A 26,036-nucleotide genomic window follows, 5' to 3' on the forward strand; every position below is an offset into this window, starting at 1 on the left:
AATGATTAAATTAAGTATTTACAATTTTAAATAAAATAAGTGATTATTTAACAATAGTTAATGGACTTTAATGATATTTACTATACAATTGTTAAATTAATAATTTCACATACATAGTCGGTCGATTAAAATCAAGAGTGAAGATGTCTAAAAAGATTTATTACTACAGGTCTTATTTTATTCAGTCTTATTTGGTAGCAAATAAAAAACAATTAAAATAATAAAAAAAATGAACGCGATTGCTACATTTTTAGTTTTTTGAATGCAAGAACGCACAGTTTGAAGTTTTGCAAAAACCCTGTTTAGCATAATATTTGCACAGTCGACCGCCGGGTCGTCCATTACCCATATGACCTCTTCGGTTGTATGGACCTCCTCGGTTACCCCGTTGCATATTGCGGTTCATGTTATGTTTACCTCGATACGAGTCATTGTAATTATTACCACCTCTCGGATTATCCCATCGACTATGACCTCTACCACCTCCTCTTTCAAAATGAGCAGGACCATTGTTGTTATTGGGAGGTTGCTGTTGGCCCCAATGCTGGTCGTGTTGCATTGGCCCTGTCGGCTCGGGACCCATCCACTGTTCTTCTTGAATTTGAGATGGATGATTTTGAGGATGTTGTTGTGAAGGAGGTTGTTGTGGAATTGGTTGTTGAGGCATTTGATCACCCATATTATACATAGTTTGATTATTCATCATCATGGGATTGGGCATGAACATATTGTTAACTGGGGGCCTCATAGGCATGCCTATGTTTACCGGCGGCATGTTCCAATTCATCGGATTGTTGAATACTGGGAACTGAGGTGGTTGCATCATAACATTAGGCGCCATAGGCATCATATTATTTATGTCTATTTGGAAATCTACAACTGGTGGTTGTTCACCTTTTGATTCTGGCCAAGGAGTACTGACATAGTTATAGGTTGGCGCAGTACCGTCTCCAGTTATGTCTTCAAGCGGTATGTTTAGGGGTTCCGAATAAGGAGTTATTTCCATATGATCAGGTTCAGATGGTGAATCTGGGATCCTGTATTACAAAAAAAAATTATATTATTTAAATTTAAAAAAATATATGTATAACAGGGTATGCTTACATCAATCTATTGTTGTAAATGGCAGGCAAAACAGATTGTTCTCTAAGTGTTTGTTTCTTCTTCTCTTGACTTCCATAGCCAGGTTCGATCTTTTCTTTACCTGGTTCTTCTATCACATCAACTAATAATGTGTCATCTAAATATTGCCAAGCAGTTTTAGGTTCCATTATATCTGCAGCGTCTGCAAGCATACACAATTGATTACAATGTTAAATGGGCAACTACGAGTTTTATTCTACACATACTTAATTTGCGCACTGCAAGAAAATTTTGTCTTTCAACGTCACGTTCGTGCATTTCCATGTCTTTGAAATTTCTAGTTACGTTAACTAAAGTACATAATTAAATTAATTGTTGAAAAATTATTATGGCATATTTTTATGGCGTACCTCTTTCATTTTCATCGTGTTCAAAGTATGAAACTTGAACTAAATCGTTTTCTTGCTTCCACGACACTGATTTTTTAGATGATTTACTTCTAACGTAAACCAGAACACTTTTTAATCCACTTTTATCTTCGGGTTCACAGATTTCATCATCTATCATGTTCGCAGCTAAAAAAAATAAAAATATCAGCACTTGATTTTTGAAAAATTCAAAATTGTAAATGCTATTTACATTGAATTTCGTCAGTTTTGTTTTCGCTAGTAGAAGTTTCGGTATCCAATAAAGTGTCTCGATAAAACTTCAGTTGGGGTGGTTTTTCTACCGCTTTTTCTGTGTCGACTACTTCAATAGGGTTGGGTTGTTCATTTACGGACGTCATATTGGTGGTTTCAGTCGACGATGGGGGAATATATGCCGAGGGCAAAGGAGACTCTAATGGGGGTTGGGGTTCATCAGAGCTAGACAAAGTTTCTGACGACTGAACTAATGAATCCAAATCCAAAGTAGAAGGAGATCGCAATGGAGACTGCGAAGGCGATGATGGGAAGTTATCAGACTTAAGGGTCGGTGACGTGGGAATTTCCACCTGTTTTTCAGGTTTTTTAAGAGCTTCAGGTTTAGTTTTGCGTTTTTTGCAGTTTTTGGGAGCGGAGTTCAGAACATTTAACATAGCGTCCATAAATAATCCACTTTCTTTAATTTTTGCTGAAAATTATAAAGTATACAATTAAAACACTGTTGCAGAATTTAAATGTCAATTTAAGTAATAAATAAACGATTCTATTATTTTGGTTGATTCGTGTTGTTGGAGGAGATATGTGGAGATGTTTACATACATGGTATAAATTTATTAACCAATCAATCGTTGAAAATACGCAACAAAAAGTATATCAAAGATAAGGATATTTGGATAAAAAAACAACAACATGAAATAATATTTTATTTTATATATATTTAGCGTGTACAATGTTCATGTAATTTTTTTTTTTCAATAAATGCAACAACGTATATTTAACAGAAGGAAGATATTAGGTTAATGAGCTTAACATAGCACTTAGCATTATTAGTCACTTATTTTCATTTATGCTTTTCGTCTTCAAAGGCAATAGCCGATAAACAATTTTTTTAAAGTTAAATATAACTTATTAAATTATGTATATGCTTTATGGTTAGGTACTGAACCATGTTGTATAAGCACTTGAATGTCAAATACAATGTCGTATTTTGTAAAGGCCAGTACAAATTATGATATCAATAGTCACTTTTATTATTGCGTATGGCTTTTTATTGAGTATATTTTAAGACATAGTTGATCGCCAATGAGGACACCACCCATTGCCTAGTGTCGAATTGGCGACGGTGAGCGCAACACACTGCCACCCCACAATGACCACTTTATATAACTAGACTGAAACAAAAGGACCCATCATCTTTAATTCAGTTTAATATAACTGTCGAGATAACTCTGAATAAAGTGTACTGCGTTAAAAATCGGATTACAGTATGCTCCTTGAGGATTTGTGAATAGCAGCAGATGACTTACATAAGTAGACGAATCCCTATAAGAACAGTTAAATTATGGTTAAAAAACTATGCATTTTAATAGAGCCAACTGTAAAGAGGGATTTTTGAATTATAATATATATAGAATACATACATATTTTTCAGTGTATTCATTTTGTAACAGTTTACAAAAATTACTTAACGGAAAAAGGAATGTAGTGATGAAATTGTAATTGGTACATATTTTTTTAAGAGAAATACTTTCTACAGTCTGCACTAGCCTCCAAATTATTCGTAAAAATAAACGTTCAAAAATGTAGTATTCAAACACTTAATACGACTTGTATAAATTTAATTTTTAAAAACCAGAGGTCAACGCGGTTTTTTAGATTTTCGCGTTAAAAAATAGTTTGGCCAATGGTAATTTGTATTCTTATTTACCACATAATTTGCAACCCACCGAGTTTTGAAGTATATTTTTTTTACAAAAATCTCAATTTGTTTTATGTGCTTATAAATATTTTGAAATTGGTTCAATATCCATTTTTTTTTTCAGTCGGATTTATTCGAGTTCAAAAAATTGCATAGTTAAATTATTTGATATACAAATTAGACGTAATTAGTAACTAAATTTGTTTAATTCCTCTTAGGGTATTATTTATTTGAATTTAGTAACATTTTTATTAATACCTATTCATATCATAAATAACCCATAGATTCCTATTACTGTAAGTAATTACACTGTGTAGCATAATTAAACGTGTCAAAACTCATATATAATTAAAGGATGCGAGAGAAGCAAGGTACCCACGGCTTATTTTTAACTAAATTTATCACCATAAAACTCAGGCTCCAGCCCTCCCCCCCCTCGATATTTGAAACTAGTTGCACTAATGCTCACTTCTCATTTCTTTATCCCTCGTTACAACAAAGATTCACCTCAATAGCCTAATTGTTGCTAGAATAACCATTATATTTTATTATCTTATCCACAGTCGATTACTGATACACACATAATTATATATATAATTAATATATATACATATATATATATATAAAGTGATTTTTTTTTAAAGTGGGCCGCTCAATATCTTAAGAGTTTAAACAGTTGTTGAATTTTTTTTCACTATGTAATCTCAATTATTGTTCACACTTAAGTTTTTAACCACTTTCCAAATTAGTTATTTTTATTTCAACGTTTGAAACTTAAACGGCAACATATATACTTTTAAACCAAGAATAATTTAATGAAAATGTTGACTAGTCGATAACCAGTAAAAACAGTACCACTCACCTACTTTCCAAAACTTTAAGAATAATTAGGGCTGCGGGGAAAAACGATCATAATCACTCGCCAATTTTTTTTCTCTAAAATTTAGATTAATAAATTTGATTATTTTGTAATTAATCTTATCAATAAAGATAGTTATAAAACAATATTATTTTACGTGCATTATCTTATACTATACTCTATTGAGAATAAGAGCGGTCAGGGTTGCGCATGGGCGTGGCTTTGTTCCGAAGCATTGCATCGCGCGCCTCGACTTGGTGGGAGAAACCTCTCACCCGCCCACGAAAATCGATCGGTCGCGCGGACCGCTTCTTATTCTGAATAGAGTATAAATCTCAGAGTCTTTTTGAGTTCTAAAATTTTAAAGCTGTAATACTGAAAACTTTGGGTATATTGACTATAATCATTTTTCCCCGCAGCACTTCCAATTATCCAAAACTGGTTATCGACCATTCAAAATGTTCAGTAAAATTATTCTTAATTTAAAAAGTCAATAAAATATGTAAGTTATCGTTTAAGTTTCAAAAGTCGATATAAAAATAACTAATTTGGGAGTGGGTTAAAAATATTAATGTGTGAAATTTGAGATAACATTGAATAAAAAACACTACGGAAAAAAAATTCAATAACTGATTAAACCCTATCAGATACTGAGTGGATCACTTTAAAAAAAAGTCACCCTATATAATAGTTCCAACCTCACGCAGAACTCAAGCAACAGTATAGTTTATATTTGATAATCTTACAAAACACATATCTATTAAATAGATTCTATTTACAACTCCTTTAAAACCTTTTTTGTAACACCGAATCTAAGTATTTAACATATTTTATTAGTTATTCAAAATACGTCATAGTATTTATAATACAAAAAAATCATTATAATAAATAATTTTGCAAACATTTGAGAAAATGTAAAAAATATATCATATGGACTGGATGAGTCAATAACTGTATGAGTATAAATCTTGCTTCACATACAAAGAGCAACACTCTACTACATAAAGTTACTCGGTAGCGAAAGGTTTTACATATTATCTAATTTAATAATTAAATTTATTTATAATTTGACTAATTGCCCATAATCAGCTAAATTTTTTTCGACCATGCTCAAATTTTTTTTTGAAATACCTTTTTTTACCTTCCTACCGACAGTTAACACTAAATGTTCCTATTTTTCTAAGCCCCGTCATTTGACATATTAATTACGGACGAGAGTAAAAATAGAATCCCTCAACGTGATGTTCTAAAAACAAATATTTTGAATTTCTAAACTTGTTGAAATAATGTCTTAATAATTAAAAATCGACTAGTTTAACAATTTACTTTAAACGTCTAATTTGCGTCAATATATTTTTTTAGTTTTATGTTTATATATGAACTTTGACAGTAGCAAATAATGGACGGACTGATGAAACTAATTACTTTTATGAAATAATATAGAAACAAAAAACTAAAATTCTTCACACTTCCCTTCTCTTTACCCAATAACGAGAACAAGGTTTTTGATATTTTGTTGTTCCGTTCCCCATAAAAACAGCCTAGAAATGCCTATCGATGTCTGTTCACTGTGACGCACAGTACTACTTCACCCTTATATCCACTAGAACTCATCCTACCCCTGAAAAATGTTTTATTGGTATTTAAAACTAATATTAATCATAATATTTGATGAGGAGTACAGAGTGGGTCCACAGACGCCCCTACCCACACTTATAATAATAGTTTAAATAACATTATGTAAGCGCAGTATACATTTGTCATAACAATACGAATTCAGCACAGTAAATGGCATTATAATATATGGTCAATAATTAGCCAGTTATTAAATAACCCTACTTTACCGGGTACTTTTTTTTTTTAAATAGATAATACTTTTAAATTTGAATGTTATTTAGCGATTATGAATGTGCAAAAATGTTGCACCGCTCCCACTTAGTTTAGGCAAGTGTATTTATTCGTATGGTTAGTTTAGAAGTTGTGACAGTGTGACGGTGACGCCGACGTCCCGCATTCCCCCGCCCTTTGTGGTCGTTTTTATGACACCTTCTTGATACTGATGATATTTATATTTAAATTGACCAATAACTTTCAAAATTAAAATTCTTAGCTTATGAGATTTACAGAATAGTACTGTAATATCTAAAATATATAAAAAAAGGAACAATATTTTGAGATTTCGGGGGCAATATCGGGGCACGTTGCATTGCGTGTGTTCTTAAATGTCTGGAACTTTCAAACTAAGTGTGAGTAGCGAGTTTTTTTTTTGCAGAATTGTAATCAGCATTAAAAGTATTATTGATTAATACAAAATCGAAAAAAAGGTGCCCAGTAAAGTAGTTGTTTCTTATCTATTTTATGTTCGATCTTAACTAAGGAAATATAATGATTTTCAACCTGTTGTATATTTTATACCGAGTTACTGTTAGCATCGATTATAAATATTATAAAATATTTATAATTAATGGCGTTAGCCACATATAATACATATAACGCTTACTACCACCGCATACCGATTTAATTTACAAGACGACTGTCCATTTATAAATTTGTTTTCTGCGTCACTAGTTATTACTTTCAAATGAGATGAAGGAAATTGAAGTTCAGACCCATGTATAATAGAAGCGACCTAAACAAAATAATTATAATAAAAGCTCTGAGAAAATAAAATTAATACAATAAAAAAAAATATATTCGAATGGTGTATTTGACCGGGAGGGCTATAGCTAACTTTATGCCAGTTCGGTCGCCGAAGGGTGCATGGCATTTCTGCCATGCATATCGGGGGTTGATGGTGTGGGTCGCCGCTAAAAATCCGGGTGGTCACCCATCCGAGTTCAAGCAGCAACGGTCACATCTTAACCTCGAGTGTCATGCGGCAGCTGTCCACTGCGCCACACCGCCCCGATACAATAATTTCCCAGTATTATTGTAATCGAAAATAAAATCCATCTATTAGCTATTTACAAATCCATTATAGGTATTGGTGCTCGGTTGTGTTAAAGCACATACAAGTACAAAAATTAATATATATTTGTGTTAAAAATGGGCCGAGAAGTTATTGATTTTACGAGAGTATCGCTGTAAACGTTGTTACTTTATAAGTTGGTATAAATATCTGAATCAAAACTAACTTCAGCATTCATGAATAGATTCGTCTTGCAACCTACAGGACCTTAATATGTAAGAATACATTACACGTATTATATAAGTGTATTTTACGAATTTATAATATGCTATTTATAGCTCAGCTTCAAACTTGTATTCATTTTAATTGTAAATATTCGTAGTGTATATTTTTTTAATGTTAACTACAAATAAATACTGAAAAAAGTAGAATAGAAGTTCCACAGTATTCTAGAAAATTTTGAAAACAGATAAACTTTTTTCATTTTTCTTCTATGTATCAGACTTCTTTCTTTAATACATTTTTAAAAAAAAATTTAAATCATCAATGAAAGTTGATAAAAATATAAATAAGAGGCGACTGCGTCAGAGTAGTGAGCGATATAAATTAAATTATTTTGAATATCTATACAATTTGGACATAAAGATAGAGCTGTACAAACACACTTCCTTACTTAACTTAACCTAACTATATAGTTAGTTATTTTACTTAATATGCCTTAAAAGAAAAGAGTAAATTATTAAAAATTTATTTTATTTACTTTTTTTAGTGACAATACATGGTAAAGTCCTACTTCGAAACCAAAGTTAAAATTAGTCAATGTATGTGGCGGAGTGTTCTAAGGCGTAAATATGGAGATATCGGGTTTAATTACCGCACAACACCAACTTATTCAAAAGGGAGGTAGCATTAGAAATTTAAAGATAAAATGTAAACCCGTGTATCCATTGGCATGGGATCATCTTTGAGTTCATACAAATGCGGATATTATGCAATTGAAAAAGAAAATAATATGTATCTAAAGACGGGTGGAGAGTAGGTAAGGCGGGAAACCGAACAGTGAAAGAGCCGCCAACCCCCTCACTTCAAAATAGTAGTCGACCCGTCCTACATGAGCTGCTTAAACTGTTTTTAAAAAAAATAAATAGATGTCCGGGTGGGGTTGTCAATAACAATCTTGTAAACTGGTATTGATGTACACAAATAGGCGATACTATGCATAAAACGGTGACCGATAATACGCCGGCAGGTTTAATGTTTAATCTCTTAAATGTGCACGTCACTCAACTCTGCATGTAACAACTTTGACATGGCCATAGCCCAAAATATATTTATCTATTTCGTAGTCAAAAGCCTAAAGAAACTGGGTCTCGATTTCAGGTAGATAGTAGTAGATGTATACATGAATTGCCTCCAGAAACCATACAAAAATTGCTATTCAATAACCCTAGGATTTAACTGTAATGATGCTCTACACTAATTGCATATTACGGCCAACAAATGAGAAAAAAGTGGTTTTTGTAACATTACAAGCTGTCCGGACCCGGGGCGACCCTGCCCGAGATTTAGTCTGCCAGGGCTGAGTAAAACAATTCCCATTCCCACCCCCATCTCTGATCTTTAATTTTCTATCTTATATCAGATAACAGCGTGACAGCGTTTTTGTGACACTGTTTTCGGGTATTATAATATTATCCTCCTCTTACTCAAGGGCCCCAGATCCCGTTCCAACAGTTAAAAGCTTGCCCAGAATCGTGGTATACAGAATCGGCCTGTTCCTTTAATCATCACCTACCATTTGATCGAGTACCGTAGTTATAAACCAAGTTATTATTTTTGGTTACCATGGTTACAAACAAAATATTTCGTATTTTAAGTACAAAGTTAATGTTTGAGGCCACCCTTAGGGGTAGAATTTTCAAAAAGTACTATGCCAGTTAGGTTCGCGGGAGTGTTCTCAACAACTTCCCAAAGTTTCATGCGATCTGATGAATGGTGTACTAATGCATAAAGGACAAACAAAGAAACAGACAGCCATTCATTTTTATATAAATAGATTTAAAAGTTAACGACATGGAACTGCATCTTGTTGACGCCAAATAGGCGTTTGACAAGTTTTGACTATTTTTCCAACTTTTTAAACTACACGATCTTATGATAAAATCTCATCATTAAGTGGTTTTACCACAAAATGTTTTTGTTTAAAGTACTATCAATTAGTATGCAATTAGTACCTACATGCATATAACAATCAATAAGCATCATCCTATTATCGAAAAAGTTCTTGACGACAGTAAAAGAAATAAAATCGATAACTTTCTTCGGTTTGATACTAAAGGGAGTATCGATCATATTCTTTATTGTAACGCGTATTGTTATTTTATTAAAACTGTAAAAGTATTTATACATTTTTTTTAAATCGATTCATAAATTACAATGCACTTGAGCATGAATTAAACATCTACATAAATGTTTATTCGACAAAGTAACCTAAAAAAACTAGTGTAATTCTCGAACGACATTTTAGATTTAAATAGGTTAGGGGGCAATTCGTATCATCCTTTAGTCATCTACCATGAGAAGTATGTCGCCGTTTTTGTTAATAGAACCGCTATCTACAAATACATTTTTAGGCTTTGCGCAAGGGAAAAATAATGTAAATTTTATATCATAAAAATACGACCGGTTTATTTTGAATTTTTAGAAGCTCTTTCACCCGACACTAAGTAAATTATACAGGTATTTTTTACTTCAATTAGAAATTCATTTTTTGAAACATTTTTTTTAAAATAATTTATTACCCATGTTTTAAATAAGATTTTTTTTATTTACAAGGCTAGAATTTTATAAATAGGGGTTATTAATTTTAATGATCTGAATATTAGACAAGTGATTTTTAGCCAGTAACACCCGTAAAATTATAAACCCGGGTGGGTGCCCATCAATTTTGTGGGTACCGAGGCCATTTTCATGCGTTTTTGAGCATTATTTTCTCAAAACTCTCTTGTCCAAATTAAATGACTTTTTTGTGTCTTAAAGAACTAAATTTTATCTATGATGGCTAACAAAAAAGAAGAAAACTTCTGATGCTGCTTACTGCAAGAAATCTCATTTTTTTTTTTTTTTTTTGGTTAGCAAATTCTCCTTTTCTCATCGATATTTAAAAATAATAGACACGATAGGGAATCCCCCAACATACAAGAAAACGTAAAAAATAAACAGGCTAATAATTTTCTTAGATCTTAAATAAATGACCGTTGGACAGCAAAAACCCTGACTTTACAGACGCATTTTTCTGAAAGTATAAAACATGTGGGTCTCACATTAACTTAAAAAAATACCTATTATCGTATGACAATCAACGCAGACTTGGATAACTATTTCAAAAACAACTATTTTAACAGTTTTTTTTTTGGCGCCAGATCCCTTAAAAATAAATAGTTAACAAAATCTAGAAAAAGTAATAATTTAAAATAAATTAGAAAAGTTAAACTACTATGAGCAACTTAAATATATAATTATCGTAGATGCCAGAAATAACAGTGTACTTGGTGTTATTAATCAAATCGATTTATTTGATTTTATCAACATAAACATTTTCGAATTTTAGTTTCATTATATATGCAATGCTTAGAACCTTAATTTCACCGTTTTAAAAACTAAAAATATTTTTTTTATTAAAATACAAATAAAGTAAAAATTACAAACGTTTAAAAATAAAGTAGCTAAGGACATACATCAGAGCTTAATAGGTCAGCTGTCAAAGAAAACATTTTTACGGATTTTTGAAATATCATTACTTCTATTTTAAATTGTAGTTTAATAAATGAAAAATGTATTTAAGAAACTTTATTACAACAAACTAAAACAAATATTTAGGTTATCACAGCATTGGAGACCCACAATAAACAGTTAAAAACCTTAAAACAACCCTTTTAAAAATAAAAAAAAAAATATTCGTATGGCGTATTTGACCGGGAGGGCTATAGCTAACTTATGCCAGTTTAGTCGCTTGAGGGCGCATGGCACTTTTGCCATGCTTATCGGGGTTGATGGTGTGGGTCGCCGCTAAAAATATCCGGATGGTCACCCATCCAGGTTCAAGCAGCAACGGCCACAGCTTAACCTCAAGTGCCATGCGGCAGCTGAGGTGTCCACTGCGCCACACCGCCCCGATACTTTTATAATTTGAATATTAAATAAATAATAGCAGAACATTGTATAGATTATTTTTTGAAACTCATTTTTCAACAATCAATTTTATAGGTAGTTGACACAAAATATTACCTAATATTAATTTCTCATCTATCGAATTAAAAAATATATATACATTAATAACTTTATTTAGTTATTAAAACAACACTAAAAACTCATCATTCCAACTAAAGTTTAACGACTTTCAATTCGTGTACATAATTATAATTATTTCTAAAATACATCTTTTTAAATAAATATGTGTGTATATTATGTAACTATGCTTATTAATAACTTAAACAGAGGGCTGTTATAAGATATACATAAGCCTATCGAGTATTGACTGACATGAGTGCAAATCCCAGGGGTACTAAGCATCCTTAGCCTCCCTATTATAGCATTAGCACCCCCAATATGGAAATACCCTGGTCATTTGTTCTACAAATAAATTTAAATATTTCGTCGTTTTCAAATCATAATATGTACATTAACACAGTATAACCAACTTGGTAAGTAGCATCTTATCAATTTTTTATGGTTTCGAGAAAATGTTCTACTTTAATACAATTTCATTTAAGATTCATAAAAACATAAAAATAATAATTTATCAAGTATATAGAAATTACAGTAACAGATGTTAATGAATTAATTGATGTTTAACTTTTCATAACTCATTTGTCATTTAATCACGATAAAATATTTCAAAATATTACCTTTAAATATTAGAAGCCTAAATACAGGATAAAAGAGTTGTTTCATCCACATATTTGTTTGTATAATGATAAAGCACATCATAATTTATGCTTCAATAAGTCCATGATATGCATCTTAATTACATTATGAACTAAAACAATGACATCAAAACTCGTTAAAAATAAATCAGAAGAGATGATGACAGAGTAGCAATTCACAGCATTTTTCTTCAAGGTTTTCCTTCTGGTAACCAGGTGTGTTGAGCAGATAAATGATCCATGTAGAAGACTAATTTAAATGCTTTATAGAAGAATTACGAAAAAATAAACAAAATTGAATCTGAAATTTAAAATTAGTTTATTTGCATGCCATAAGTCGTGTCATAGCATGCCAATAATACTAAATAAAATATTACAAACATTTATGTTTGCTAAACATATAAATAACGTAATTTTGTTAATTCATACAAATATCCCAAATTAATCCACTAGTATGACGGCGATGTCTCAGCCAGTCAATTACCTGGACAAATACAAATAATATATTTATTTAAATGATGTTTGAAACTGTAATAGATTAATTCAGTGTTTCTTAATATTATACACGCTAACATCTTACTTGTATAAAAGATAAAAAATATATTTTGAATACCTAAAATTTCAATTTGTTTTATATTATAAAATATAACTATAAGAAAAAAAATGTTCCAACATACAAAATGAATCAATTTTTCTTAAATTCATTTTGAATATTAATTTCAAAATATAAAACAAATTGAGAAGTACTAGCAGTGGTGGCGCCAGGCTATTTTATTGAACGGGCAAACATTTTCCTTAGTGAGCAAAATATGAAGTTGCAATTTTATAAAATAATTAGAAATGAGCAAAATACCCCACCCACCCTTCAGGCTGGCGCTGCCCTTTAGTACTATTTATTTCTAATATGATTTTAAACTTTGTTATTACCTACTGTTTAAAAATAATTGTTAAATTAACACTTACCTTAATTACAATACCGCTCAACTGTTTGGAACTGTATTAAGCTTTTCAAAAGTACATTGTAAAAAAATTTAATTACTTTTCAAAAACTTTCTGAGGAATATATAATTATTATCCTAACACGAATCAACCATTACCATGTGTGTATTCATGACATTACCATAGAATTATACTGATGAACCAAAAATATATTTTAGTGAAAGTTGTTAACATATATTATAAGTTTTCCAGATTACAATATGAAAAATTGTAAGATAATTATAATTTTAATTATTTATGAGCCATCTGTATATTTACTCATAATATGTAACACACACACAGTTTTTATGTTTGGACTGTTTATTTAATTAGGGTCTTTTATACTGAATGTGTATAGTATTCCATAACATAATTGAAATTGTCCTGAAATACAACTTTGAACAAAATTAATTGTAAAAAGTAAAAAAAAACATTCAAGTTTTTAGTATCAGTACTTAATTATTTTAGTTTGATTTAAGATGATTAATTGTTATCATAATTATCATGTAGCTTAACAGGCCATCATTAGGTTTCTTGACAAATCTGGGACGGGTTAGTCTGCGTCAGAGAGGAAGATGGCATCTCTTTTTCACAAGATGATTTCTCGACCGGCAAACAAAGCGCCTGTGACAGAATGTCAACAGGCGACAGTAAGCGCCAAACACTGACTCCTCTAAAACTCGTCCTCCTCCTAATTAACTTATAAGCAATTGTAAATTACATATTTTAAAGGCAAAAGAAGTATACTTTTTATATTCATAGCACTGATACCAAAAACTTAAGAAATATATAAAATACTAATTTAAAATAATAATTCTTACGTGGTAGTTTTTTAATGTCTGTTGGAGAGTTTTTAGGTTTCTTTTCATTTGGCGAGTCTGAAGGTGGTGATAAACTTCTTTTTTCTGCTTTTGATAATGACAGTGGAGTTAAACATTTAGATGTTTTTTTGGATTTAAGAGGAGGAGGTGGAGCTTGCTCTTCAAGACCAGTACTTCTAAATTTTGACTTAAACGTTTTAACAGTTGGTTTTTTCTCTCCTATATATTCTTTTTTTTCTACATGAATTGAATAATTTTTCTTTTCTAATAATGTTTTAGATTCTGGTAATTTTGGCTTGGGTGCTGGTGGAGGTAAAGGTCTTGGTTCTTTTTTTATTTCATTTGTAGTTTTAGTATCGTTATCACTTGCTTTGTCTTCTGATAATTTATCTTTCATCAATTTATCTTCAGAGGAAAAAGTTTTCAAATTTTGTTTTCTCCGGCTATTTGAATGCTTTGATGAGTTAGAACTATCACTTTCTGAAACTTTATCATCATCAGATTTTTCTACTTTCATTTCATTAATTATTCTTAAAAATGGATTACTATTCTTTTCTTTAGTCTTAATTTTTTTTTCTTCTCCATCTTTTTTCCATTTTTCTTTTTTTTCTTCTTTATTTTTATTATTAATTAATTTTTCTTTGCGAATTATAATGTCATTTTTTTTCATTTTTCTTGTCTTCAATAAGCTATCTTCAATTTGATTTTCTGGAGGAATAACTGAATCAGTTTTAGTTGAACTCATTTCATTTTGAACAGATTCAGATTTTGGTAATGAACCTAATGAGTTTTCAGATTTTGTTTGACCATCTTTATCATTCATCATACTGTGCCAATGTTCAGTTTTAACTACTGTTAACCACTTATCCACCAATTCCTGTGCTAGTGACTTTACTTCTGAAAATTATAAATTATATACTTGAAAATTTGATATATAAAATAGATATTTTTATGAATAATAATAAACACTTTTATTACAGTGCCAGGCTACAACTTGATTTTTTACTTAACCCTTAGTTAGTGACATGTAGTATCTCGTACATTTCTGATTATTCTATATCAATTTCATTCTTATCAGTTAAAACAAAACATAGATTGTAGTAAGTAATTATGTATATATGTTAACGAATCTTTAGTATACAAATTTGTTTGGTGTTAATCAAAAACTTAAAAGGACGTCATACACTCATACCCTTATTTAAAGGTTAAACTGTGATGTGTAATTATTAGTTTAGTAATTAGTGCTCTATTTAGTAGTTTATTAGTTTTTCGGACTACCACAGCATCCTTTATAGCGGTTTAAAAAAAAAAAATCCATCGTAACATATAGCTTCGCATATTCTCTATTAAGTACTGGTTAAATAATAATCAGACTTTTTACATATTTAACTAGGTTCTCTCCTCGGCTTTTTTAAAAATAATTTACCCAACATTCACAATTTATATTTTAATTTTGACATTTTTTTACTTTATTAAGTGCTTGTATTTAATTAAGGTAGAATTTAATTTTTTTTTTTTAACCAACGATAACCTAGTTAGTACTTTTTAATGGTACCAAACATATTTTTTCCACGACCATTTTACTTTGACCTACACGCTTTTCTATAAACAAATTGTTATGATTATTTTTTAAGAGTATGACATCCCCTTAAGGTACAACTATAATTGAATAAGTAGCAGTATCACTCATCGCTAGTTAAGGGTGAAAAGCTTTCTTTATAAGAATAACAATAACAGTATGTAGAATAGTCAGATATTGATCATTTGTGTTCCTAGTTCCCCACAGATACCTGATTTTGTGTTTAATTACCAAAAATAACAAAATATATGTATTGTTATATTATAAATATCAATAAAACATTTATTTTATTACCTTTTACTTAGGCTACAAAAATCAAAATTTTATAAATCAGATGTATGTCAACTGTAAAAGTCTTTCTCATGAAAACAAAGAAAAAATTATCATAACTTGACTATCTTATGAATCTGTAGTGTTTTTCACCACCAAAGTAGCTCTCGTAGAAAAACTGTGTTATACATTATATTTTAAAGTTAATAACTTGAAAATAAGTTGGAATGATCAAATCTTAACACATCTTTGGTCAAATATTGCATATATTATGCCTCTTAAGGAAATAGCCTCAACTACTTGTCCTGAAGTTAGGGTTACATATGTCTTGGAAAACTACTGACAGTCTTGGTTTTCTAAGACATATGGCAAACCTACCAACAATATAAGAAAAAGTAACATAAAAATGGCTTATTTCACCTAGCAATAAAATCTTTGAAGCAAAAAAAAAACGTGAATCTGTAGGTAAATACCTACAAGTGTTAGTTTGAATAACAATACACTACACTGCTCTAGGGGTCTGGTAGAATAAATCAATAGAATAAATACAGAGGTTTGTTGAGTCGAATGTTTTTTGTTAATAAAGGCTATTAAAAGAAAAAAAGAAAAAATACAGGAACTTAAAATTATTTTTTTCTTTATAATTTATGTTTATTTTTAATTGAATCTTAACATGTTAATGCATAACAATGTTTAAATTATGTAACTATTGATATGTTGCATATTTGTAAAGAAATTGTATCCTTCAAAGTTTCATTATAAAATATACTAGCTACCCGTGTACTCGGCTTCGCCCGGGTTAATAAATACCAGTTAACAGAAGTGATACATTATTATTTATAGCAACTCGGCTACGCTTTGCTGTGGCTCAGTTATAATACGTTGAATTAATATTATAGTAAACTATTCATCAATACAGTAAAATTAATATTGACGAATAAAGATAAAAATGTTTGAAATAAAAACTTGGCACCATCTATTGGATGCTGACCCAACTTAAATAACAAAAGATGTTGAAGTGTTGTGTCAATAAATTAACTTACACCGTCATCTGTTCGAAACTTATGAAACTTCCAAATAATTAAAAACCCTATGTCCTATAATAAACATTTAATTTGCAATAAAAAAGTATTGAGGTCATTAATCGAGATAAAAAATATCCCATCTCTCAAGTTGGACCAAATTACACACAGTGTACAAAATTTCATCAAAACCGGTTAAGTAGTTTTGGAGTTCATCGCGGACAAACTTTGTGACACGGGACTTTTTATATACGAGGGAGTACCCAAAAGTAACCGAACTATTTTTGTACAAAGTGATTTATTTAATTTTTTTACAAAAAAAACATTAATTTTCTTCAAAGTACTCTCCAGTTGAATTAATACACTTGTCTAACCCTTTATTCCACTGTTCGAAATATTTTTTTAATTCATTTTTTGTGATGTCTGCTAGCGCCTCCGTCTTTTTTGTCTTTACTTCAGTCACGTCCGCAATTTTCATTCTTTTTGTGTTACTTTTCATTCGAGGGAATAAAAATAAGTCACAGAGGCTAGATCAGGTGAATAGAGGGGGGGGGGCATGGGGTACAATGTTCATACCAATTTTGTTCGAAAATCGGTGCACAGAGAGGGCTGTGTGAGCATTGTCGAGGTGGAAAGACCAGTCCTCCGACTACCACAAATCGGGGCTTTTCTATCGTGAACTGTTGTTCAATCATTTCAAAACTTCCAGGTAATAAGCCTGTTTAACTGTCTGATCCGGTGAAACAAACTCTGAATGGACGACTCCTCTCACATCGAACATTTTTCGAAATTCTCGTTATTTCAGGCCGTCGAAGGACATCCAGAGAGGGGTTGATCATTAATTGATATAGCCACACTTTTAAATGGAAAACCACACAAACACTTGAGTTTTCCCCATAACATCATCTTTGTAGGCCGCTTTTAAAATTTCAAAAGTTTCTGTGCCAGCTTTCCCGAGCAGGAAGCAAAACTTAACAGCCGCGTGCTGTTCGCAAAAATCAGCCATCACAAAAACGACGAGCGCGCAAAACAACCGTCACAAAAAAATTAACCCAAGCAAAACAGAACCTTCTCCAGTGATGAAACTTGGCATACTGACTGGTGTATAAGTAGCTTTAAAAGCTCTTACTAGCAAAACCCCGTATTATAAAAACTCTGCCCCCCACAACATCAGTTTGGTTTCTTTTGGGTACCCCCTCGTATATATAAGATATCCACCTATATATCGGTATGTTAAAGCACACAAGTGCTATGTCCATTTTTTTCAAAAGTGTGATTTTGATTTTTGGGTACCCCTGAATTTTTGATAAAAAACTGAATCTAATGAACACTAGTGTTATGTACAAAGAGCATAATTAATTGTTCAACTACAAATAACTGTAAAACTCTATATCCTTTGTGGATTTTTTTTTTTAAAGCTTAAAGGTTAAACTCTATACCTCAAAACCATATGAAGTGGACATAGCACTTGTGTGCTTTAAGGTATCGATATATTATATATGTACGAGTGGAAGTTAGGTCTTTGAATAAACACAAATAAATAAATAGATTAAACATACTACTATTGATAAATACATAAGTTAATACAACAATAGAATATACTATTACAGAGAAATAAAATTAAGTAGTATTTATAACCACTTTGTACTATGATTATAGAACAGACATAATGATCCCTTAAGCTATGGTTCCCTAAAAAATTGGTAATATTTTGTGGTGCGGTGAGTGTCTTTTACAGCCGTCTTTTATGGTGACCAGTTTTTATTCACTCACTGCACTTCACTTATAAGAAGAAACTGACGTTCAAACCCACTTTATTGTTTATTTGTTATTTACTTACCAGTATCAGCACACGATTTGGATAACTTTTTAACTAATTTTGGACCACCATTAGCTTTCAATCGTTCCATTGTAACAGGTACTATGTGAAATATTGATAATAAATCTCTTATTAACACAATGTTATCAGTTTCAACAGCATCTTTTAACCACAAATATATTAAACCCCAGCCACCAGCATCCATAAATCTGAAATAAAAATGATTTGAGCAATACATTAAATTATATTCATAATTCTTACTCTAAAACTAATATTAAAATATCATTGATATCATTAGAACAAGAGTTCCCAAACTTTTTGGCCAGCAGTGCCCTTTTTCAGCCTAATTGAGCTGCAGTTCTTCTGCTCTCTAAATATAAAACCTATATTTGTTGTATACTAAGTAACAGAGTACTAGGGAATAGGTACGCCTACTATTCATGAATACCATCAGGAATATCATTCTTATAAAATTTAAATTTAAATTAACAGAAAAATAGTTACAATAATTTATTTTTTCATATGTCTCGTGCTGTCCCAACAGAACACCAGTATACAGTTTGAGAACCCCTGAATTAGAAATATCTGAATATCTTTAAGAAACTTAATATAGCAAGCATACTTTTCAACTTATACACTATCCTATATAAGAAAGGTATTGCACAGAAACGAAAAGGTATTACTCTCATATGTGCCTACGCAGCCAGGAGTGATGCGTTTTGGTTTTTGCACACTAACTTTTTTATATGGGGTAGAGTAAATCATATTAACCATCCAAGTGCACAAAAAAAAAATTTCAAAATATGCGCACACTTTATGTATGAGACGGGTAACTACCACCTGTATGCCCAGACGAATGTTAAATATAATCAAGTTTTTATTTTTTTTTAGCAAAACTAATAGTTTTTAATTAATATATACATTAATACATTTCAATAAAAGTTATGAAAAGTTTAATTAGTTAAAACTTAAAACAAACTAAGATTTTTGTAAATAATTATATCTTGATAAAACTTACATGTTCAGTAGATTTGGTGTAGATTTAGTTTCTTTTAAAATGAAAACATATAGACTTTTACTGACAATTTTTTTAGAAAACTTTCCCATTAACCTGAAAAAAAAAAACAAAAATATACTTATGATATAACATATTAATTGTTTTAAAACTTCAAAACTAATTAAAAATTATGAATTTTTTAAAGCATTCATGGACTGAAATATTATTAACTTTATAATATTCAAATGTATCTATACTCCGAGCACTTTAAGAAGATACCTGCGCGGTGGACCAAAACTCGTTAGTCGCCGCCTAGGTCGTATCTGTATGCACAGTAGGGCGGTGCCAAACTAGGACGATGTTGCGGAGTGGAAACTGGTCGCCGCCGACTCGACATCTTCTTAAAGTGCGCAGAGTATATATTTCTGATTTGTTTCTGACAGTTTAGACTCATTGCAGAATCCACTTCATAACAATAGAAGTGGCCCCCTCCCTTGACCTTTTTTTTTATTGTTAAGACATTGGTAAGAAACAGGTTTTATGCAAATATATTTTTTTAGTGGCCTATGTGTAGGAGGAAACATCATAATTTTATAACAGAACATTATTCTATTCTAATAGGTCATACAGCATATTAATTTTTTCTCCAACAAAATGGTTAATTAATTTAATAGTCGCCCTTTGTTTTTTAAATAATTTCTTATCAGTGTTCATACTATTAAATTATTCTATATTATTACTCGATATATCATAATTCATAATTAATAAATTATTAATCAAAAATTATACATATAATATGTAGCAAGTACCTAAAATACATTTATTATATCAATATATTTTGTGGACATTTTTCTTAAATAAATAAAAATTAAGGAAATTTGTATTTAAATTGTGATTTGTTTAGTAGTTTGGTAGGTATTATACCAAAAAAGAGTTATGAAGTATAATGACTGCTAATAACAAATTTAGGCGTGCCCATATAATAATCTTAAATCTGCCTCTGTTTATACTCTTTGATTACTTCTTCCAATATTTTTTTCAACCAAACTACTTCACCCTAATAAAGAACTGTAGGTACTTAAACTTTTTAAAATCTTTTTATCAATAAATATTGTATCCACCTTAAGGTATTAATTTTTATTAATATTATTAGTTCTAAAAATACAGTTAAAAGCGTATTATAATAATTTATATCAATACTTAATATTTCTGTTATTTCTAGATCTGGATAGAAGCGTTACTTAGAGAGAATTGTATCACTATTAGTTAGAATAATTTCTACACTCCGCTAACTATACCAGCCACTATGCTTTATCACCCTATCACCCAACCCCACTGTGCAGTATTTTTTAAGATAAATTCAGAATTTGTGGGCAGAACATATCAGTCTTCAATTTATAATAAAATGGAATAACTTGTATCTCAGATCTATAACGTGCATAGTGTTTACATACCTAACAATAGCAAAACAGGTTAGGTATTTGTAAATCTAACTTAATTTAATAAATTTGTTCACTAGTATTTTAAAACAGCCATTATATAATTGGTTGTGTAGGGGCATCAATCATAAATATTTGGAATATTAAAAAAAAAAGTGAAATTCTATTCATATTTAAAACCACAAATTATGCTAAGGTTTTTTTTAGACTAAACAAATTGTTTATTTATTAATCTAAGAGTAAAAACAAAGGACCCATAGACCAAGATGGTTCTTCTGTTTCTTTTAAAATATTAATGAAAAGTTGCAATGAATATTAAGTAATCTGACTAGTATTTTATAAGCATTTTTCTACACAGCTTATGTAATGACTACCTATATAATCGTAAATTGTATCGTAATCTTCACCTACCAAAAAACAAATGGCCATAGTTGCTACAGCTAAAAAAAAACCCTACTAAATAGTAATGAAAGCGACAACATTTTACACCCTGGGGCTACTATGGGCATTTTTTAAATATTTTTATACTATAATAAATTTCATAATATACACACATTTGTATTTTAAAAAGAAAATATAAATTAAATAATTTTCATGAAATTTAATTTTGATCTATAATAAATTTAACTAAAATAGTACAGTGACCACGAAAACACTTTACATTTTTAAAAATGCAATCTAATATTAATTTTTCAAAACAAATTTTTTTTTAACTTATGTCACATGTTTGTGGGTTTATACCATTTATTTAACAGCAATTTAAAAAAAAAAAATGTATTTAACTTGATATTATGTAATATGGTGTTTGTTGGTGTAAGCCATTTACTTCAAGTAACAAACATGAGGTCAAGAAGGTGATGTCCGTCTTCCGTGAGGCAATTTTCAATTCTTTCGAGGAAGTTCTTCCACACTCGTTCTAGTGTCTCCCTCGTGATTAGTGCCACCTCTGTACGAATTGCCGCTTTAAAATCATCCAAAGTACAGAGTTTATGTTGAAAAACATTCTCCTTTAAATAACCCCACAAAAAAAATTGCATATGTTTAGGTCTGGAGAACAAGTAGGCCAAGGCACATCTCCAAATCTTGAAATCACGTGACCTGTAAACAAGTTCTGCAGCAAGTTAATCGAAATCCATGCTGTATGCGCAGTTGCTCCATCTTGCTGGAACCATATGTCCTGTTGCAAGTTGAGGCTTTCCAGTTGAGGGAGGAAAACGCATCAATCATATCCACATTCGAGGTAGCTGTTACCACTACTACACCCTCTTCAAAAAAAAAAGGACCAATAACACATTGTCTTAATATTGCACACCACACAGTTACGAGTGTGGAAGAACTTCCTCGAAAAAATCGAAAATTGCCATAAAATAAATGGCATACACTTGTGGCTTACACCCACAAACATGTAACATACTAAAAAAAATGTTGTTTGAAAAATTAATATTATTTTGCTTTTATGAAAATGTAAAGTGTTTTTGTGGTCACCCTGTATTATGTAAGAAATGGCAGTATCCATAGATAAATATAAGAAATAATATTATAATAAGTTAAGAACCTATGTACTGACTCACCAGAGATGGAAGTACAATAAGTTTAAAAGCTCATTTAAAAACATACATTAAACACACTTTTTTTCCTTTTTAATTCTATACTTATACTTATTTTTATTATTATTAACTCATTGACAGGCGATTTGCCAATACTAATAGTATAGCAGTAATATTTTCAATAGTCTCTTATGAAATTGACATTATACCTACTGATAGGCATTAGGCACTATCAACATATATATTTGTGACAACTGTTGATAAGTGTGTGTCGAATTTTGGTCAAAATTGACAAAGTACGCTAGGATGTAGTCCGAAGCGCCTAGCACCTTGAATAACTGTCTAACTTGTTGGACCATCAAGAAAACCTTGAAAGAGATGTAAGTTCCTGATTATTACATGCTGTTTTATGGCAGCTGGTCAGTTAAAAATTGCTTCCCTATAAAATCACTAAAATCGACTTACACACTTATTCACAATTGTTACAGATATAATGTAATTGAAAGTCTATAAATGTTTAATAAACGTTTTAGATACCAAACAATCCCTAGATTTAATTCCTACAGTTAAATCTATTTTATTATATGTTTTATGTAAAAACATTAATTTTATTAATGCACTTTTATTATAGTCATTATGCCAATAATTAGTCTACAGTTTTATATTACAACTGTATTAGATAATAATACCAATAAACATTGACAAACCAAACAAATATCATATATGATTTTCCCCAAAAAAGGGACGAAGTTTTTCTTTATTTTACTTTTTCAGGTGAAGTTTTAGAGTTTAAGGTCTGAAAATTAGACCAAACATACATATAAAATGGAGCTATAATATATACAATTTTCTCAAAAATCTTTAGTCAAACATTTTTTTCATTAAGGAAAAGCAAAAAAAAAAAGGGAATATTACATTTTGATCAGTCAGTTTCTACGTGTGAGCAACATAACAGTTAACAGGTATTTAAAAATATTTTCATTGCATTTTTAACATTGACAATATAATTTATGGGTAACTATGGAAATAAAATATTATAGACTCTCAACCTTAATACTAAAATAAATTTTTAAAAAAACTATTGGCAATAAATACAATGCTTTTATCAATATTTGTATCTCTACAATACGATTTTCACATTGAAGCATTTATTTGGAAGTAATTTTATCACTTTTAGTTATAATAACTCATATAGACCTATGACCTACCCTACACTCATATGCTCTGTCCCTACTGTACTAGCTTTTTTTATTTATTATGTTCATAGTGTTTCTAGTGTTCTCAGTATATAGGCCACACAAACCAAAAACTTATCTAAAAGAATTATATAAATTATTCTTCAAAAAATGTATTACAATCGAGTGGTTTTTATATTTTTAACCATCTTAGTAGCTAAATAATTTTAATAATTGCATTGATAGTAAAATATTTTTAAAGCTGTTCTTACCTAGATATTTGTATTGCTTCTGCAGGACCCTTAATCCCTCCTGTTTCTTCATTCAGTAATACTTTAAGACAGTTGAGCAACTGCATTGGATCAATTGGTGGCTAAAGTATAGAAATAATAAAAATGAATCTAACGTCAAAGAATAATCAAACTAACACTAAAGAACAGTAACATACGCCCAATTATGAAGTCATAAAAAATACTAATTTCCCTACAACTACTAGTCTGCACAATAAGATATCATTTTTAATTAATGAATACCTAATTATAGTTACTTTGTAACATTTAACTTATCTAAAAAGGATCATTTTTTTCAAAATAACTTGCAATTCTTAAGTATATTTAATTCATAACTATATTTACCAAATAACGTTAGTTATTCATTCAAATTGCATTTAAGTTGAGGAATTTATATACACAAATTTAAAATAATATATTTAGAAAAGAAGCTTCAGAATTCATCTAAACTTTGGCATTGATATTATAAAATTAGACATTTATTCAATCCATTTATGTTTCAAAGTAAATTTTATTATTTGAGAATTTAGAAAAGTTAAGTAAAAAATTATTAAAATAAAATTATTTTAAACTTAAATATTACAAATAAAATTTTAGGGTATTTTAATAACTATTTATAAACAAGATTTATTTTTCCAACTACCGTTTTTTGCCAATGAATTAATGCCAAATAAATGAATATTAACTATATTGTACGTTAACGTATACTAATAAAACAATTCAATAATTTAAACATTTGGCATAATATGCATAAATGAAAACTACACATTACAATTATGTACATCAAAATATGGGAAATACTATCTGTATCGTTGATTATTTAATGAAAGTAAAACCATTAACAGTTCAAAGGCAAACACATATATTTATATCTTAATGTTTTCTAAAACCGAGCTACTGTTAACATTTTGATTATTTCCAGACATTACTTTGATTCAAAGGAGTTATTAAATAATATATAGTCGGGAGTGATTTTTTTTATAGAAAGTTAAATATGTATTCAAGAGAATTAACACTCCGGTCGCTGCTTCATTGAATAAATATATACTTTATAAAATAAATATCACAACAATGATTTTTTACGAATCGTGCATCATTAACCTGTATCGTGAATACAAGAACCAATTAGGCGTATGTCAACCAAGGTTAAATGTAGAGCATAACATCCGCCTGTTAACTTACCATGATGTTTTTAAATCGTCTCAATATTTTACAATATATTATAACATAATTCAACGTATTTTAACAATAACTGCCATCAAAATCTTTCCAATACTGCGTATGAACTAGTACAAAAGTGTTCTGCGATAGTGTTAATAATTACACACATACATTAATCGCAGAACAATTGAAAAAAAAATACTTCCAAAATGTGTAACGTAATAAGTAATCAACATAATATTTGGATTGCCTTGTGCTTTAAAAAGGTTAAAAAAAAATGGCGGCAGACGATTATGTGTAATCTCGACTCTTCTGAAGTAACGTTCGGTGCCGCGTTTCCTTTGTCATTGGTTTCATGGCGTGAAAGATATTTGCTTTACGCTTAGAAATTACGTGTACTGATGAAAATACAAAAAATGCATTACATAAATGTATTGATAATTCCGAAAATATTCATAAATATTTTTTATATTCGTGTCCGACAAAACGTATACTGAATAAAAGTTGAATAACACTTCAGAACTCTGACAATGCTGCGTGGCCGTATCTGAAAAAAAATTATCGACGACAACTGAACTATACGAAGTATGCTGTACGAGCACCAGAGTCCGGACCGTTCACCGTGTTGAGTGTAGTGATATTCATTCAACGTCTGCGGAGTGCGGAGCAGGGAGCTCAACGTCGAACGCTATTGGTAGAAACTAAATTGAAAAATCATTACTTTCGAGTTTCGAGTAGCGACCGTGCTTCATTCCCCTTCCACCAGTCACTATAGTCTATACTACTACCTCAGGCCTCTTATTGCTTGAACCTTTATAGA

General features: G+C 30.3%; 1 protein-coding gene across 1 annotated transcript; it reads right to left on the bottom strand.

Moving 5' to 3' along the window:
* Positions 1 to 5: 5 nt before the first annotated feature.
* Positions 6 to 25,963, bottom strand: LOC126845958 (serine/threonine-protein phosphatase 1 regulatory subunit 10-like). The gene is made up of 10 exons (XM_050585036.1): positions 25,238 to 25,963; positions 24,038 to 24,138; positions 19,626 to 19,718; positions 18,629 to 18,816; positions 13,918 to 14,814; positions 1,723 to 2,196; positions 1,494 to 1,658; positions 1,350 to 1,433; positions 1,105 to 1,285; positions 6 to 1,037 (listed from the first exon to the last, which is right to left on the bottom strand). The coding sequence occupies exons 1-10, from the start codon at positions 25,238 to 25,240 to the stop codon at positions 251 to 253; spliced, it is 2,973 nt and encodes a 990-aa protein (XP_050440993.1). The 5' UTR covers positions 25,241 to 25,963; the 3' UTR covers positions 6 to 250.
* Between the last annotated feature and the right edge of the window lie 73 nt (positions 25,964 to 26,036).

Source organism: Adelges cooleyi, unplaced genomic scaffold (genome assembly GCF_023614345.1).
Source record: "Adelges cooleyi isolate 19-005CV unplaced genomic scaffold, UGA_ACOO_1.1 ACOO_flye_CR_arks_rails_tigmint_CR_PRNA_8, whole genome shotgun sequence".
In the NCBI taxonomy this organism is placed as follows: domain Eukaryota; kingdom Metazoa; phylum Arthropoda; class Insecta; order Hemiptera; family Adelgidae; genus Adelges; species Adelges cooleyi.

Excerpts from the sequence above, each read along its gene's own strand:
- LOC126845958 (XM_050585036.1), bottom strand. Across the intron at positions 18,817-19,625 it reads ACACCAAATCTACTGAACAT|ATTTATGGATGCTGGTGGCT; the intron begins GTAAGTTTTATC and ends TTTTTATTTCAG. Across the intron at positions 1,434-1,493 it reads ACACGATGAAAATGAAAGAG|TTAACGTAACTAGAAATTTC; the intron begins GTACGCCATAAA and ends TATGTACTTTAG.